The sequence below is a fragment of the Electrona antarctica genome, assembly GCF_951216825.1.
Source record: "Electrona antarctica genome assembly, chromosome: 19".
In the NCBI taxonomy this organism is placed as follows: Eukaryota; Metazoa; Chordata; class Actinopteri; order Myctophiformes; family Myctophidae; genus Electrona; species Electrona antarctica.
In genome coordinates, this window is record NC_136800.1 from 42,136,566 (window position 1) to 42,156,160 (window position 19,595).

At 44.7% G+C, this 19,595-nt stretch overlaps 1 protein-coding gene across 1 annotated transcript; it reads left to right on the top strand.

The window, feature by feature from the left end:
* The first annotated feature begins 233 nt into the window (after window positions 1-233).
* LOC306943194 (uncharacterized protein) lies at window positions 234-11,787 on the top strand. Its single transcript, XM_079529397.1, has 3 exons — window positions 234-371; window positions 8,077-8,208; window positions 10,454-11,787. Exons 2-3 carry the CDS (start codon window positions 8,109-8,111, stop codon window positions 11,584-11,586), a joined length of 1,233 nt encoding a protein of 410 aa, XP_079385523.1. The 5' UTR covers window positions 234-371; window positions 8,077-8,108; the 3' UTR covers window positions 11,587-11,787.
* The last annotated feature ends 7,808 nt before the right edge of the window (window positions 11,788-19,595 follow it).

Consider the following 19,595-nt stretch of genomic DNA (forward strand, 5'->3'; position numbering starts at 1 on the left):
TGGTTGAAAACGACTGGTGTAATGTATATGTAGCCTGGCTAATAAGCCAGACCGAATCATCCGTTGGCAAAAAAATAAATTGCCTGCCGGCGGATTACGCGACAGTGTGATTTGAGTCTGGTTTATTAGCCAGGCTAATGTATATGCGGCATAGTATTTCGCTGTAACATGGCTCCCCCTAGCGACCGTTTATGGTACGTGCACGCTCCAGCAGCAGCGCTAGTGCGCATGTGCACAACCCTATAGTGTGTTCGCCGGACTGTTGACACTTTAATAATAACAGTAAAACTAAAAGGTGTCTTTTGAAAACAGCTCGTTAAGCAGCAGGAGGACGTTTGTTTGTTAGCAGCTCAACCACTGAAACACAGCAGGTAAGATGGTGAACTGATTCACGTTGTGTCTTTACTTAGCTCTGTGCTTACAGCGAGTCTCTCTCACTGACGCCCTGCCGGACTCTCATCCACTGCTCACTATCAGCTTTTCCCACTGCGTGCGAGGGTTTACAATTCCCCGAAAATAAACAAAACGACATAACTACTCACCGACACAAAGCCTGCTAGACCTTGGTAAAAGTCTATTCTCGAACCTGGGAAGCGTCTCATGTCCCCAGCTTCTCTCTAAAATGCCCTTTGTGCCATTGTAATACAGCAATGTACCGGACAGTCATTTCTTCTACTACGGCATTTCCGGGTTTTGCCTGCGCCGATCATGGTTGGATTCATTTTATTTAATGACTAAAATAGTTCATTTTAGAGAGAAGCTGGGGACCTGAGACGCTTCCCAGCTTCGAGAATATACTTTTACCAAGGTCTAGCAGGCTTTGTGTCGGTGAGTAGTTACGTTGTTTGGTTTATTTTCGTGGAATTGTAAACCCTCGCACGCAGTGGGAAAAGCTGCTAGTGAGCAGTGGGTGGTAGTCCGGCAGAGAGGAAAACAGGAGAGAGAGAGAGAGAGATGGAACCTGTATTGTAACTACTGTAATGTTTCTGTTCTGCCGTCACTCCTAGTGTCTAGCAGAAATAATGAATGTCCACACGATGACAATGTAGCTGAAGGTTCTCTTGTTTACTTCCACTCTTTAGGTTACATACATGAAACTGGCGGGCACCGTATCTGACGTCATTAACATGAGTCCGGGCTAAACCATTATATGGGCTAAACCATTATCCCAGGATACCACATCCCCCTTCTTTTAAAGGAGAAGCATGACACATAGCTGAAAATCAAAGCACAAAACTTATCAACTTTTCAGACAGTCTTGTGTACTCACTGGGGAAGAACAAATGGGTTAGGCAACAAAATAAGTGCATTCAATTATAACACCATAACATCAATCAATCGCAAATCACATCTTTCCCTCCTTTTTTTTTTTTTTTTAACAACATCAGTGTAATAACAGTCACAGGTCCAAAACGGCTCTTGGCTTAACTAAGCGGCCTGACCTGGTAGTAGTGCATTGTGGTGGCACAGTTGGGGAATTTGCAACAGTCTGCTGTAAAGTCTCAGTGGCCTGAGGCTCGACCTGTTGACCATCCGTTGCAATTTCGTGACCTGCATCTCCCTCGGTGGTCCGTAGGAGGTGACGCCGATTGCGCCGGAGCGAGTGGCCCCCATCCGTGATGATGTTGTAGGATCGCTGGGTCCCTGCTGATCCGACGACCGTGGCGGGTTTCCACGTCCCTGTTGGTTGCTGGAAGCGGACCGTGGCTCCTACTGGCAGTGCAGGCTGTGGTCTGGCATTTCTGTCGTAGTATTGCTTTTGTCGTTTTTGGCACAGTTCTCGTCTGCCTAGAACTGCACTGCGACAGGCAAGTTCTGGTCGCAGCCGTTTCTCAGTGGTTGGAAGGATTGAGCGCAAACATCGGCTCATCAGCAGCTGTGCTGGTGACTTGAATCCGTCTACTGGTGTGTTTCTGTATTCCAACAGGCTGAGATATGGATCTGACCTCTGTGCATGTGCTTTGTCCATGATGGCTTTGGCTGTTTGCACAGTTTTCTCAGCCAGCCCGTTGCTCTGCGGGTACAGAGGGCTACTTGTGATGTGCTCAAAATCCCATGTATTCGCAAAGTTCTTGAACTCTTGCGAGCTATAGCAAGGTCCATTGTCGCTGAGCAATTTCTGACAAATCCCGAACCTGGAAAACATGGCCTTGAGTTTCTGGATCACAGCGGTGGATGTGAGGCTAGTGATTTTCTCTACCTCGAAATACCTACTATAATAGTCAACTGCAACTATATAGTCAGTGTTGTTCCATTTGAACAGATCAGTGGCTATCACCTGCCAAGGTCGGTCTGGAATGGGGTGTGACAGCATTGGCTCTTTGGGGATGGAGTTGCGTCGTTCGAGGCAAATGCTACAAGATCCAACTAGTGTCTCTATTTGTTTGCACATCCCTGGCCAGAATATAACATCTCTCGCCCGCTGCTTACACTTCTCCATGCCGAAGTGGCCTGTGTGTATGCGTGAAAGCATGTCAGCTCTGAGTGAGTGTGGCACGATGATTTTCTCACCTTTAAGCAGAATGCCATTCGTTTCTGTTATTTCATCCCGGTGGTTCCAATATTCAGTGATGGCAGGGGGGCATTGTTTTGCAGTGTCCGGCCACCCTGATTGGATAATCTTCTTCAAGGCTGAGAGTTGCTCGTCTTTGGCTGTAGCAGTTCTGATGTCTTCCATTTTCCGGTCACTCACAGGAGCACTGCTTACAACTGAGTGTATTTGTGAGTCCATGCCCTCACTCAGTGAGTCATCACAGCACACTAGCGGCTTCCTAGATAGTGTGTCTGCTACTGGAATCTGCTTTCCAGGCTTGTGAACAATGTTAATGCTGTATCTTTGTAACTGAAGTATCATGCGTTGGAGCCTTGGCGGTGCCGCTGCAAGGGGTTTGCGCATAATTGTCTCCAGTGGCTTGTGGTCTGACTCGACGATCACCTGACGTCCGTACAGGTATTGGTGGAATCGCTTACATCCAAAGAGCACGGCGTATAGCTCCTTTTCGATCTGAGCATAATTTACTTCAGTCTCATTCAGTGCTCTGGATGCGTATGCGACTGGTTTCTCTTGCTGCAGTAGGACTGCTCCCAATCCATATTTGGAGGCATCGACCTGCAGTTTCACATCCTTTGTGTGGTCAAAGTAGGCAAGTACTGGACCTGGCTCTTGTGTTAAGATGCTTTTCACTTGCTGGAACGCAACATCATGGTTCGAGTCCCATACAAATTCACTGCTCTCTTTCAACAGTTGACGGAGCGGGGCTGTTGCCTCTGAGAGTCTGGGGGCAAATTTTGACAAGTATGTGACCATGCCCAATATTGTCTCCAGCTCTGCTTTACTCCGTGGCGCGGCCATGTCCTTGATTGCCGAAACCTTGTTGGGGTCAGGTCTGACACCTTCTCGTGTCAGTGTGTGTCCAAAGTAGTTCACCTCTGTCACACAGATGGTGCTCTTGTCCTTGTTCAGTTTTACTCCTATCTGTCTGGTTCTCTCTAGCATGGCACGCAGGCTGGCATCGTGCTCCTCTTTCGTGCGGCCATACACAATGATGTCATCGACAATGGCGGCGACGCCCGGGAGTCCCTCGTAGGCCTCATCCACCCGTCTCTGGAACTCATCTTGTGCAGATATGATTCCAAATGGGAGTCTATTGAACCTATATCTGCCATAGATGGTGTTGAACGTGGTGAGAACGGATGACTCATGGCTGAGTTTTATTGTCCAGTACCCAGACCTGGCGTCTAGCACACTGAAATACTGTGCACCCGCTAATTTTGGGGTAATGTCATCTAGAGTAGGGAGCGGGTAGTAGGGTCTCTGGATGGCTTTGTTCAGGGGGCGGGGATCTAGACAAATCCTAAGCTTTCCCGTTTTGGGCTTTTCTACAACCACCAGTGCATTAACCCAGTCTGTTGGCACAGTGACCTTCTGGATAATGTCCATTTTCTCCATTTCATCCAGTTCATCTTTGAGCCGACTGCGTAGGGCGTATGGTATGCGGCGAGGTGGGCACACCACTGGTGTTGCGTCAGGTTTGAGGTGAATGGTACACTCACCGGGAAACAGTCCAATGCCTTCAAACACATCTGCATATTCATCCATGATGTTCATGTGTGGTTTGGGCTGTGCATCGACCGTATGGATTATTTTGACCAAATTCAGGTCTAGACATGCTCTCATGCCCAACACAGGTGGAGCGTTGGCATCAATTATATCAAAGTCAAGCATGACTGTCTTCTCTTTATATCTGCATGTTAGCCTGCAGGCCCCTTTTACAGTAAGCACATGCCCACCATAGCCTGAGAGCTTGCTGGCTTGTGGGCTTAATACTACATTTCCAAATAGCTCATGGAATGTGTTTGCTGGTATTACATTAGCCTGGGCACCTGTGTCAATTTTGAAGTTTAGCTTGTGCCTCTGTTTTCCAATTTGTAATTCTGCAAAGGCTTGTTCTTTGTCTGTGTTTGCATGCTGTTTCGTTATTGTGTCAATGTACAGTTCATCATCACTTTGCTGCTCACCAGTGTCAGATATAGCATGCATCCTCTTTGCCTGTGGCTTGATCTGACGTCGCTGTGGTGCTGACCTGCACATCCTGGCAAAGTGGTTGAATTTGTTGCAGTTGTTACATTGACGTCCCTTAGCTGGACATTCCTCAGCACGGCTGTGCTCTCTCCCGCATGCTCCACAGTCCTCCTGCATGACGTCAGCCTTGCTTACTGCTTTGCGACCATAACGTGCTTGGTCCGGTTTGAATGGTCTCCTGCTGCTAACTGCGTGGACAGACTGATTAGCTCCACTCACAGTCGCACACTCCATTGTTTTTAGTTGTTGCTGTGAAACTTCATGTGATCTTGCAATGTCGATCGTCTTCTCCAGCGTCAAATCTGGACCGTAGCATAGTAGCTTTTCCCTCACTCTTGCTGAGTTAGTGGCAAACACGATTCTGTCTCTGACCATTTCGTCACTTTTATCGTAATTACAGTCCTTCACTAGCAGCTTAAGCTCAGTTACAAACTGATCAAAGTTCTCACTGTCGCCTTGCATCCTTTCGTGGAACTTATAACGTGCAAAAATGGGGTTAGCTTTGGGTATAACATAGGCTTCAAAACCGTCATAGTACGTCTTCAGTACCTTCCTTTCGTCTGCCGACAGAGTCCACGTATTGAAGACGTCTCTGCCCTTCTCTCCTATCCACAGGAGTAGGTAGCTGCATTTCGCCTCCTCTGCTTTTGCAGACAAAGGTCCCGAAAACATTAACTCCACATGCTGGCGAAACTTTCTCCATGCATCGGGTAGGTTGGACGAGTCCCAGTCCATTCTCGGCATCGGAACGCCCGAACTTTCCATTCTCTTCTCTTTTTTTTTTTTTTTCGGTCGAGAAAAAAAAATAAGCTTAAAATTCTGACACCATGTAATGTTTCTGTTCTGCCGTCACTCCTAGTGTCTAGCAGAAATAATGAATGTCCACACGATGACAATGTAGCTGAAGGTTCTCTTGTTTACTTCCACTCTTTAGGTTACATACATGAAACTGGCGGGCACCGTATCTGACGTCATTAACATGAGTCCGGGCTAAACCATTATATGGGCTAAACCATTATCCCAGGATACCACAACTACCATGACTAAATCAGCTAAAAGTAACTTTATCAATGATAAAGCAGAGGAAAACAAAAACAATCCTCGTGAGCTCTGGAAGCTAGGCAATCAACTATTCCCTCCACATTTCTCAGAGACTCAGCCATCTCTATAGCTCCAATTTTCACCCACATAGTAAACCTCTCCATCAAACAGGGACAGGTCCCCCAAGATTTCAAACTGGCCAAAGTAACCCCCTTGCACAAGAAACGGAGTAAATTAGACCCCGGCAACTACCGCCCTATTTCTATTCTAAGCTCCATCTCGAAAGTGATGGAAAAAATAGTCTATGAACAGGTTGAAAAGTATCTTGCCACAAATAAATGAATGTACGAGTTCCAAACTGGCTTCAGAACATCCCACTCCACTGACACATGCCTTCTCTATTTGAGCGACCACATCAAACATGAGGTGGATGCTGGCAAATACTGCGACATGGTCATGCTGGACCTCCAAAAGGCTTTTGACACCGTGTCGGTAGAATCTGCACCTGCCTCGCTGATAACAAACTATCTTTACACCTGGGAAAAACTGAATCCATTCTCTTTGGCATTTAGTAATCTCAGCAAGGCAAATGGCTTCTTGGTTAGAGTGGGTGACAATGTTAAGATAAACGTAAAGATGAAATTACCTACCTAGGTTCCATCCTGGAGGCTAATCTTTCCGGTGATAAAATGGCCACCAACGTAATCAAAAAAGTCAACCAAAGAACAAGATTCCTTTACAGGATCTCCTGGTCTCCTGGTCAACAAAAACACCTTGAAGACCTTAACAGGAGCCCTTGTACAAGGTTTCTTTGACTATGCATGCACCTCCTGGTACCACAGCACCTCAAAGGCCCTTAAAACTAGGCTCCAGACTTCCCAAAACAAACTGGTCAGGCTCCTACTTGGCCTCGCCCCCCGAACCCACCTCACCCCTGCCCACTTCGACAGGCTGGAATGGCTTAGGGTCGACAACAGAGTACAGCATCTTGCAATGGGTCTGGTCTACAAGATTCGATACACCACCAAGATACCCATGTACCTGTCTAGATACTTCCTTAATGTTAACAAAGTCCACACCCACAACACCAGAGGGAGTGCAATGAACGATGTACAACCCAGATTCGGCACAAACAAGGGGGGGGGGGGGGGGTTGGGGGGAGAGGAAGAGGATATATGGACCAGAGCCTAGCTCTAATGCCGTTGCATTTAGAGTTACCGGTATGTCACTGTTGACTTCCGGCGCTCACATAAATGCAGACCAGCCTCTCGACTGTAGCGAAAATATAAAGAACGTTTTACCTACTCACCAATACAAAGACGGCTTGTGTTGAAAGCCTACTTTCCACGCACTCTGAGCCCCCCACCACACGTGTAAAATGCACTTTTTGGCCAGAATAGGAAAATACTTTTAGTTACTCCACTGTGCCCTCTACCGATATTGCCAAGAAAAAAACCCAAGATTTTTCCTTCCGGTGAAAAAAAAAGTATTTCTGGCTAAAATAAAGTAATAAGCCACGAGAGGTCTCAGGTTACCAGGTATTTTACAATGGCTGGGAGGCGTAGTTATGTTACAAACATATAACAATATTAACCTCATAAAACTATTAAATTCACAAAAGTAGCTACGCTTTGCGCCACCAGAGCGAGCCACACACTTCCTTGTTTTGCTCGGCAAGTAGGCTATGTGACGGGAGAATAGTGCTTGATGTCCCTACGGGGCTGCCTGGAGCTAGCCTGGCGCGGCCAGACTCATAGTGAGGGTTAACTGATGTTTCCTCCCCGCACAGGGCCGGTTCTAGGGGGGGGCAGGGGTGGGCATAGCCCACCCAAACGTGCGTCCTGCCCACCCAATGTGGGTTTGACACCCCACCCGTGCCGGCGGAGTCGCCCCCCTTACAATTCTGAGTGGGGCTGGCTAAATCCGGCCCTGTCCCCGCATATGAAAGAATCTTCAGTGAATCCCCGTTATGAGGCTGGCCAAGCCAGGCTAGCCTGGAGCCACATATTAACAGTCATATGAGTGTGGGCGGTGCTTACACGCCCGCACGGCCAGCGTGTGTAAGGCAATCGAGTGCTCCCCTTCCCCAGTACAGCTACAAGGCTGCAGGATGATACAAAGTGATTGAAGGTGTGGTTTATCGGTGAAATTTACGTGACGGTAACCAGCCAATCAGAATCAAGTATTGGGACTAACCGTTTTAGAAAGGGCATTTTATACGTTAGCTTAGTTAGCTTATAAGCTTAGGGATCGGATGAATTTTGTGATCTTAAATTAAGCAAGATCTTTACGCAGACATATCGATGTCTTTATCTTCCCAAGATCCTGGTTCATATGTTGGAGAGTTGGGCTTAGGTCTTAGGTTACCTGGCTTCTGCAAATATTATTGTTATTAATATATTCTCCAGTAGGTCTCCAGTTATTAAAGTCCTTATTCACATGCTTCCTTTCAGACCAGTGTGTGGAGTCCAGACTGCAGGTGAAGATGAACTCTCCAGACTCAGCCAGGGACGTTTCTGTTAAACAGGAGAAACCTGAAGACATTTCTATTAAACAGGAGGAACCTGAAGACCACCCACAACTCGGTACGTATTTTCAATATAGGATCATCTTGGCAAAACATATCATGACAATTATAATATCCGGATATTGTAGGACCACAATGGAAACAAGTCCCCAGGACGTTATCCCTAAATGTTTTACTGTACGTACCTGCGTGCTATGTACATTGTTTCCCTAATAAAGTATTTAATCAATTAATTGATTATGCAATAAAAGAAAAAGAAAACATGCACCACATTGTTCTACAGAGTGGAAATAGAGCGTCGCAGTCCCGCCCCCCTACCATGGCCCAGGAAATGATTCCCCTTTCATGACGACGCCAGGCCCAGGAAATGATTCCCCAATGCATTTTTCCCATAGACATTTCAAAAAGTATTTATTTAAAGACTGTTACGCCGCGGACAAAGCCAACTCTTGTCGTGACAAATCATGACATTTTCTTGGGCCGAACAAATAATTAGAAAGAAGAAACACTTTTTTTGTTGTTTTTCTTCTTTGAAATTATTTTGTTTGGTCCAAAATATTGTGTTTGTTGTCATGAGTTGTCACAACTCGAGTTGGCTTTGTCCGCGGCGTAACCGTCTTTAAATAAATACTTTTTGAAATGTCTATGGGAAAAATGCATTTGGGAATCATTTCCTGGGCCTGGCGTCGTCATGAAAGGGGGCGGGACTGCGACGCTCTATAGGCCAAAGCATCTAGAACAGGGTTTGTCTGTCACACAGCTCACGAATCAGAGCCACCTCCAGCCATGAAAGCCAGAAATGCCTGGTTACATTTTGGTAGCATGGAGGCATTTGAGAAGGACTGCTTGAACCTGGAACTCCCAATCTCAGAACAGAAATTCCAACCGATTCTAAAATAGTTTGTTAAAGGGGGAGAAGCAGGGACATTTCCCTTTAAAAATAATGATGCATATCTATCAAAGACCCCCAAAGATGTCCAGTTTTAGAAAAAATCAAAGACTTCGGCCTGGTTGAGGTTCTAAACAAAACACCCTCATAGCTAGAGTATAGCCTCTAGAGGGAGCCATTTCCCCGATGTTGCACGTAGGTGAACACAGCTCTCGGCTTGTCCATACATTGCGCAGTGCTGCTTGTTGCTACTACGCACCACTTATAATGGTTGGTCTGTGGTTGGAAATGTACAGAAAAAACAGGCAGTACAACATTGTGCATAAAAGTGATATAGCCTAACGATTCTTTGAGGCAACAAGAATAATGTATCGTCCATGTAGCCTAAACAGTTATGTTGAAATCTGCTCGTAATTATTTCATCCTTAGTGAAGAACTATGTCCATCGTGTAGAGCAGGGGTTCTCAACCCGTGGGTTGCGACCCCTCGGGGGATCGCAAAATTGAATGGCTGGAAAATGGAAATTAAGAGTTTACATAGTATGTGGTGCATGCATAAACTTTCCTTAATGATTATATCTGGTTTCAGTATTCATTTATGATATATGTTCTCTATTATTACGGTTATTTTTGCAGTCAGTTTGTATTGGTGGTGGGGAGGGGGGGCGGGGCGGTGGTCGCGAGAAATGACCAAAGCATTTCCGGGGGTCCCCAGCCACAAACCAAATTGGAGTTGACCGGGGTCCCGGCACAGTAAAGTGCCGCGGCACACAGGTTGGGAAACACTGATCTATGGTGTTGAAAATCATGTTGTGTTTCTGCTCCTAGACATCCCGCACATGGTTGTGTGTAAAGAGGAAGTTTCTCCTGAACAAAGGCGGTGACACTTTACAATAACAACCTGTTATAAAGCATTTATAAAGATTTATAAGCAGTTTGTAGATGAGTAATAATCATGAACAGACTTTGTTGACATCCGTAAATGTTTACCTAAACATTTATAACTGTTATGTTTAATCACAACAACGTCACGTTTACTTTACCTCCTCAGTGTTTGGGTCGGGACATGTAGGACTGTATGTGTCTGCTGTCTACGTGCATATGCGCGAAATGTAGCGTCTTCTGGATGCATCTCTTTTGCATTAACATTTCAATGGCCGAGGGTCGTTAGAGTATATTGTTCCGTCGTTATCGCACGTCTAATGGTTAGACATGTGACAACAACAACGACGCAACAATAGGAAGCCTGAAGCCCAGTAGCTATAATATTGCTTTCGGGGGAGGGTTAGTGTTATTTTCGGTCAAATCAGGCGGCACACCTGGACACATCAAACGGCACAGTAAAGTGCCGTGGCACACAGGTTCGGAAACACTGATCTATGGTGTTGACCATCATGTTGTGTTTCTGCTCCTAGACATCCCGCACATGGTTGTGTGTAAAGAGGAAGTTTCTCCTGAACAGCAGAGGAGTCCCTGCAGTCTGCTCCAGGAGGAACCGGAGCCTCCACGCGTTAAAGACTGCTCTGAAGTTGAAGTTGTACTTGAATCTGACACTGAAGTCACTGAAGACAGTGATGATTGGGGGGAGACAAGTGGAGGTGTGCACACTGGAGAAAAACCTTTCCACTGTAAACATTGTGACAAGAGTTTCAGTCAGTCAGGTGACTTTAAGAAGCACCAGCGTATCCACACGGGAGAAAAACCTTTTCAGTGTGAACATTGTGACAAGAGTTTCAGTCTGTCAGGAAATCTGAGGACACACCAGCGTATCCACTCTGGAGATAAACCTTTTCAGTGTAAACATTGTGACAAGAGTTTCAGTCTGTTAGGTACTCTGAAGACACACCAGCGTGTCCACACTGGAGAAAAACCTTTTCAGTGTAAACATTGTGACAAGAGTTTCAGTCAGTTTGGTTCTCTGAAGATACACCAGCTTGTCCACACTGGAGAAAAAACATTCAACTGTAAACATTGTGACAAGAGTTTCAGTCAGTTTGGTACTCTGAAGACACACCAGCGTGTCCACACTGGAGAAAAACCTTTTCAGTGTAAACATTGTGACAAGAGTTTCAGTCAGTCAGGTGACTTTAAGAAGCACCAGCGTATCCACACGGGAGAAAAACCTTTTCAGTGTGAACATTGTGACAAGAGTTTCAGTCTGTCAGGAAATCTGAGGACACACCAGCGTATCCACTCTGGAGATAAACCTTTTCAGTGTAAACATTGTGACAAGAGTTTCAGTCTGTTAGGTACTCTGAAGACACACCAGCGTGTCCACACTGGAGAAAAACCTTTTCAGTGTAAACATTGTGACAAGAGTTTCAGTCAGTTTGGTTCTCTGAAGATACACCAGCTTGTCCACACTGGAGAAAAAACATTCAACTGTAAACATTGTGACAAGAGTTTCAGTCAGTTTGGTACTCTGAAGACACACCAGCGTGTCCACACTGGAGAAAAACCTTTTCAGTGTAAACATTGTGACAAGAGTTTCAGTCGGTTTGTTTCTCTGAAGACACACCAGCGTGTCCACACTGGAGAAACATACTAGCTCGAAACAATCGTACTGATCCCAACTGATAACTGCGGTCTTGTCCATTGATACCAGTCGAAACGGGTGGAAATTCCCAGAATAGGAATGTTGGGTTCACTTGGCGAAGTTCATTTATTTGATATTTTTTGCAAAGTCAGTCCAAAGTTAAAACATTTCAGAACAGTTGAACAGTTTAAAATATGTCTTTACATTAACCCATTAACCCTGTAAGACCCGGATACATTTCTACTTCCAAAAAAAAGATTTCAACCGAGAAGCATCGTTGGGTCTTACCCAGTGTTGGGTATAACGGCGTTTAAACAAACGGCGCTACCTAACGGCGTTATTTTTTTCAGTAACGGGTAATCTAATTAATTACAATTGTCATCGTTACAACGCAGTTACCGTTACTGACAATGAAATGTGCTCCGTTACTATGTCAAGCCGCAGCGTCCCCAAGCTTTCTGTTACCACGGGCCGGCTGACAGTGTGTGTGTCTGTGACTCTGTGTGTGTGTGTGTGTGTGTGTGTGTGTGTGTGTGTGCGCTGGGGCTGCTGCTGCTGCTCCTCCTGCTGCTGCAAACATGACACGGTTAGAAAAAAATACCAAGGATACGACAGTGATGTCTCTTACTTTTTGCTGTTACGCAACCAGGAAGTAACACGGACTCGGCGCTGTTTAAGCAGTGACATCATGTGACATGACTACATGAGTCATGACCTCACGCACGAATCCTTGGTATTGGTATCTTCATGGGTATTTTTTACACACAAACCCAGCGCGGCGCATACACACAAACTAACTTTAACAACAACCAGACAGTAGAGAAGAGATGGCGAGTCACGACGACGAACAATCCGACAAAATGGCTTTCACACACTGGCGGTACAAGCAATACTTCACCTTTATTGAAAGGAAAGGGAAGAATGTTTACGTGAAGTGCACATTGTGTGCCGGGGGTAAGCGTTTGTCCACGTCTGTCCAAAGCAACTCCAATTTGCAAAAGCATCTCTCCTTGACACATGCTTCCACTAAACTAGTGGCCAACACTAACACCGGCGATGATGACGCCGCCACAGATGGACACAGTGCCACCCCGTCCAAGCAGCAAAAGCTGGATTTTAGTCCTCCACAAAGACTTGTGACACAGACTGAACTAAACCGTATGATAGGCAGGTATGTAATTGAGAACATGTTGCCGATATCAACAGTTGAGTCCGACTCCTTCAGAGCCATCATAGCTAAAATACCTACGAGAGGGGGGGCCAGTACGCCAGACAGAAAGACGTTCTCAAAATACTTAGACGCCGAGTATGTCAAAATGAACGCAGAGCTCAAGCAGAGTTTTGACGAGTTGGACTTTGTGTCTACTACTGCAGACCTTTGGACTGCACATAATAAAAGTTATCTTGGCGTAACTGCGCACTGGATACATCCACACAGTCTGGAACGAAGGAAAGCAGCCCTAGCATGCAGACGGTTCAAGGGCCGTCATACCCATGACAGCATTGCAACCGCTCTAGACAATATTCATTCCTCATTTGGTATTTCCCACAAAATAACAGCTACCGTCACGGACAATGGTTCTAATTTTGTTAAAGCCTTTAAAGTCTACCAGCCAGTTGAGGAAGAGGATGACTCTGGCGATGATGAAGATGAGGTGACTTTTATGAATGTTACTGATGTCTTAAACAGTGGTGATGCTGATGTTGATGATGTCGGCGATGATGTTGAACTTGTGATCACCTTGCCACCGCATCATAGATGTGCATCGCACACGTTAAACCTGATTTCATGTTCTGATGTTGAAAAGTGGCTACAGTCAAAACCAGAAGTGAAAGCTACCTACAGAAGTGCAACAGCAAAATGCACAGGGTTGTGGAACAAGGCTAGCCGTTCCACAGTGGCTGCAGAGGATGTTGAGAATGTCATAGCAAAGAAGCTGCTTGTTCCTTGCACCACCAGATGGAACTCATTCTATGATGCCGTAGTTCGAATCTGCGAGATCCCTATGACTGAGCTGAACACCCTCTCCTCCAAGTTCGGGGTGAAAGCAATCACAGAACGGGAGCATCTGATCCTCAGGGAGTATTGTGCGGTCATGAAGCCACTGACAAAAGCCTTAGACATTCTCCAGGGCGAAGATAACTGTTTCCACGGCACACTCCTACCCACACTGGAGAACTTGATATCCAAGACCCTGGACTTGAAGAGTGGCCTGCAAATCCTCATCAACCTTCCAGAGGCAGTTGTCATGGTAAGAACTGCTATCTTTAAATACATTTAAAACATCCATACTTTATGAAAAAAGCAAAATCATATTTATATTTTAGCTCATTGTGTGTGTGTGTGTGTGTGTGTGTGTGTGTGTGTGTGTGTGTGTGTGTGTGTGTGTGTGTGTGTGTGTGTGTGTGTGTGTGTGTGTGTGTGTGTGTGTGTGTGTGTGTGTGTGTGTGTGTGTGAGAGTCAGTATAATAATGTCACTTGCATCATGTTTCATTTCAGGCAATCAAAACCAGATTTGCGGTGGTGCTGGAAAGCGAGAGTGCCATCTTGGCTGCTGTGACCCTACCCAGGTTTAAATTACGCTGGCTGCGGACACAGGACAGGAAGGACAAGGCCAAGGCAAGTCTGGTGGCAGAGTGCCGGAAAGTCCAACATGAAGTCCCGCTACCAGGTACCAGCACACACAACCGCCGCACTGACTCAGCCAAAGAGGATGAGTTCTTTGACTTTGAGGAGGAGGAGGACACCACCACTTCTACTGTTGAATGCCAAATCGCGGATTATTTCAAATCAGGGGCACAAGGGATGGACACTCTGAATAGCTTTCCACTGATAAAGCACATTTCACTCAAATACAATGCAGCCACTCCGTCCAGTGCTCCCGTAGAGCGACTGTTTAGCCTGGGAAAGCTGGTCTTCAGTCCAAAGAGGAACAGGCTTTCTGACCAGAAGTTTGAAAAGCTTCTGCTTCTTAGGTACAATCACTGGTTTAATGAGTAGGATGGTTAGATCACTGGGTTGGCTGGTTGCAGTATGTATATCTACCAGACTAGTTGTCTGAAGTTCTGAGACAGTTTGATTTATTTAATTTACGCTAGTTTTAAAAGCACTTTATATTGTTAAACTGTTTACTTTTGCTCAAAGAAACTACTTGAAGTAGGCTGCTACAGTATATCTAACAGACCAGTTGTCTGAAGTTGTAAGACGGTTTGTTTTCTTTAATTTACAATTCAGTGTTAAAAGCACTATAGACCTATTGTTTTACTGTTATGTTCTCTACCAGTTGTGTACTATATAAATGCACCTTATATTTTGTGTGTGTGTGTGTGTGTGTGTGTGTGTGTGTGTGTGTGTGTGTGTGTGTGTGTGTGTGTGTGTGTGTGTGTGTGTGTGTGTGTGTGTGTGTGTGTGTGTGTGTGTCCAGTTCTGAGCCAGTTTGTGTATTTAATTACAGTATTGTCTACCAGTTGTCTTGTCTGAAGTTGTTGGACTTTTGAGGTCCAAAAGGTTTGAGAGCCACTGGTGTAGGCAATTACACCTGGTTTACTGTTGAGGTGCAATAAATATTATATTGAAGTGCAATACATATATTGAAGTTGAAGTTTATTTCTCCCTCATGGCAAAAGGTTATTATGTCTTATGTGTAAGTTGTAACTTGTAAGTACCTGTCTATGCTGTTCTACTCTATGCACCTGGCTTGTGAAACCTGCTCCCAAAAACAATCCAAATTCTTAGACATATTACAACTTTTTTACGCAAATAGTTACTTTTCCTAGTAACTAGTTACTTTTACAATAGAGTAATTCAGTTACTAACTCAGTTACTTTTTTGGAGAAGTAACTAGTAACTATAACTAATTACTTTTTTAAAGTAACGCGCCCAACACTGGTCTTACCGGGTTAAAGGACCACTTCACCACTTCTCAACATATATTTCACTAATGTTCATGATAAAATAGGAAACAAATCGACTTGGTCATTAAAGTTAAGCACAATATGGTCATCTAATTTATTGTCACTGTGGTTATCTTCTATGCCCAAAACATTTACTTTTCAGGAAATGGAGATATTGATACACGTGTTCCAATGGATCAAATGGAGTTAGGGATGTCGGTAACGGTTAATTTTCCATCCGGGTAGCCGATGGCATTATCCGGTTAATTAACGGTTGTTGATTTTTTTTCCCTTTTTTTTTGAATAGGCTACCCCAAATGTAATATGCATGTATAGGCTACATAATTAAAGTTGGTAGACAAATTGTATACATTTATTTATGCTCCTTTTTAAAAGACAAACAAAAAAGCAACATTTAACAATATAACTAAATTGTTGTAGGCTTAATCATCAATAAACAACGCATCGCATCTGCATGCATGCATCTGCGCGTCTACAGTACAGGGGTCCGTCGGTTCTAGTCCAAAACATAAATAAGTCCAGTCCAGATCTGAGCAGCCTATACCTATAAAGCCACTGGTCGCATGGGCTAAGCCTTTTTTTATTATTAAGGAAGATCAGCATGCATATCACCTTGTTCTGTTTGTTGACTTTTCGCTGACGAGAAAACCCTCAAACATCAATAGCCGTAAGCCGTGCCAGTGTGGGGAGGAGGAGGACTGGAGGAGGAAGCGGCGGCGGCTGTAAACGTTCTCCAGGCCAATAATGGATTTAATAATGCCAAGTAGGTATCTGCATTGATACAGTCGACATGTTGTGTTAATCTCATCTCGCTGTCACTCGCTTAAGTTTTGACTACCGCAAAGCTACCGTTGTAGCCAACTAGCCATTGAAGTACAACAGAGAACTTTGGGACATTGAGGGGGCAGAAAACAGCGCCCGAGCGCTGTTCATGCAGCCTGGAGTGTGACAAGCTGGTCGGCGCAACAGCAATTTTAGGCATGTGTGCAACATGACAACTGTTTTAAAGAATTGTACAGTGACAACTACAGTCTCTGTAATGTTTATGTTGTACTATTACTAAAAACGATCTAAAATAAAGGCATTTATTATTATGGAAATTATCCGTAAAGCTGATAAGCATACTCGGATATTTCTTAACTAGCTGGTTAACCCCTGACATCCCTAAATGGAGTTAAGTCTTTAATACTTTTCATGAAACCCACAGACACACTTAACTACTTTCAATCCTAAATTGTTCTAATTTAATCAAAAATAGCAACAATAGCTGATTAAATATGGAGATACGGTCCCAGGCCAACAGCAATGATATACAAACCTAATCGTGGTGGACAGTTTGATGCGTTATTTGCATGTGGTTATAGACATATCTGAATAGTTTACATCAAGTATCAAAGTATTGTGGGCCAAATATAGTGTGTCTAACATAATTTTGGTTATGAATAATATGCATTTATTTTGAGGGCCGTCCCAAACATTTGACAGTGTATATGTTATTGTGAGTGTTGGACAACCTTACTCTAACAGTGTTGTCCTTCAGTGTAGTGTCATTGTGACATCTCTGTTCACGTAGCAGACATAGCACAGTACAAAAGATGTTATTCATCTTTCCTGTTTCCTGTTTCTGGACTCGGCATCCATCAGTAAATCAGAAGGATGCCGCCCAGCACCCATTCTATCACCGTCTCCACACCATAGCGCAAAACTTTCTTAAGCTGCGCACTTCTTAAGCTGCGCGCAGCTTAAATTCTGAGTTTTTAGACAGCTGGTGGATGGAAAAGAAGCTCCACCTCCGCGGAAGACTTGAGCGGAGGAGAGCGTTTCCGGGAATCTGGCCGTCGCGCAAGAATTCAGCGGAGGTGGAGCTTAATTTCCATCCACCAGCTGTCTAAAAACTCAAGCTTTAAGCTACGCGCAGCCGAGAACGTGCGCAGCTCTTTCGACCGTGTGGCAGCACCTATACACCGTCTCCACACCATAGCGCAAAACATTCTTAAGCTGCGCACTTCTTAAACTGCGCGCAGCTTAAAGCTTGAGTTTTTAGACAGCTGGTGGATGGAAAAGAAGCTCCACCTCCGCCGAAGACTTGAGCGGAGGAGAGCGTTTCCGGGAATCTGGCCGTCGCGCAAGAATTCAGCGGAGGTGGAGCTTAATTTCCATCCACCAGCTGTCTAAAAACTCAAGCTTTAAGCTACGCGCAGCCGAGAACGTGCGCAGCTCTTTTGACCGTGTGGCAGCACCTTATGTCCTCCTGGGTGATGGCTGCACAAAACTGTCTTTTAAGCACAACTTTAAGCTAAAGCATCGTGCTTTTGCGGCTGCGGGCCCCAAACTCTGGAACATGTTGCCCCACCACATTAGATCTGCCGAGTCAATTGGGGCTTTTAAATCCCTCCTCAAAACTCATCTGTTCTCCCTCGCCTTTAATAGGCCTTATGCAGCCGACACTTCCGCGTTCAGCTTGGGCCGCCGGAACGCTTCCGGTCGGGAGAAACTACCTCTCGTCTCCAGCTGTTACACAGCAGTGTAAACAACCGGTGTTGCCAGATTGTGTGAGAGAAATAAGCAATCAGGTCTATGAAAAGAAGCCAAGCCCCAAGTCGCTTATAACAAGCTGACATGGCAACAACGGAGAAATACACGAAGAGCTCTCGTTTTTAACAAGAGATTTAAGACGTTTCTAACTCATGTCATCATGTCAACGTCGCAACACAAATAATACAAACTATGAAAAACTATGGCATCACATTATCAAATGAATTAGTGTTGTATAAAGTACTGAACTTTATTCCTACAAAATCACGACCGTACGTTCACAGTGAATGAGTTTCTCCCGACCGGAAGCGTTCCGGCGGCCCAAGCTGAACGCGGAAGTGTCGGCTGCATAAGGCCTTGCACCTGATTTACCTGTATATTGATTTCCAGCTCTGTGCTATTGTATGCTCTGTTTTTTATTTTATTGTCTCTTTTCGTTGTTTTGTATTGCTATGCTCTACTGTCTTGTTTTCACTCTGTTCAGCACTTTGGTCAGCTTTGGCTGTTGTAAAGGTGCTATACAAATAAAGTTTGATTTGATTTGATTTGAAAGCATCATTCAACAGAAAAAACATGTCTGGGCTATAGTCTAAAAATGTTAAATGCAGCTCACACCATTTACAGTATACTTAAATGCAATTGATCTTCAATTTACTGCATATTTTTTAAATCACAATCTGTGAAACTAACATCATTTAAGGCACACCCAGCACAGGCACACCCGGGGCGACTGTGGCTCAAGAGGTAGAGCAGGTCGTCCAATGATCCATGGGTCGGCGGTTCGAATCCCGGCTCCTCCTGTCTACATGTCGAAGTGTCCTTGGGCAAGACACTGAACCCCAAATTGCTCCCGATGTGCTGGTTGGTACCTTGCATGGCTTCCGCAGCAATCGGTGTATGAATGTGTGTGTGAATGGGTGAATGTAATGCACAATCTATGTAAAGCGCCTTGGATAAAGGCGCTATATAAATGCACCATTTACCATTTACCATATTGAATTTCATTGCATCACTTGATTGATTATCAATGGTGTTGCAGGTGCTGTCATCTGGACTCTTGGCTGAAATGTCATCATTGTCTCCACCAGGATCAGTGACCTTTGGTGGCCTTATGGATTGCTTGATTGATTTATATCAGAAAACTGTATTGTGACATGATCCGATTAGATGTTATAAAATAAGATGACACATATCTCACACACACACACACACACACTCACTCACTCTATCCATTTGTTAGTCTAAGTTTATTCTATTTTTTTCTAAAAACATTTGGGTCATTTCCGGTGATGGTGTGAGTCAGACGACAAATGTTTGTAGAGTGTGTTTAGTTGTAACCTTTACATCAAGACATTGACAGATTGTATGTCTTATTGATGGAATTAATTCAGTATGTCGCTGTGCTATGGGCACTTCAGAGGGAAAATAATTCATTAATTCATTCATATGTGTTATATTATAGGCTCTGGCCTGACAGCGTGTTCGAGACCTATTCATGATGACGACCTTTGCTGCATGTCTCTCCCGTCTCCTGTCTCTCCCTCCCTCTTTCCTGTCCATCTTCACTGTAA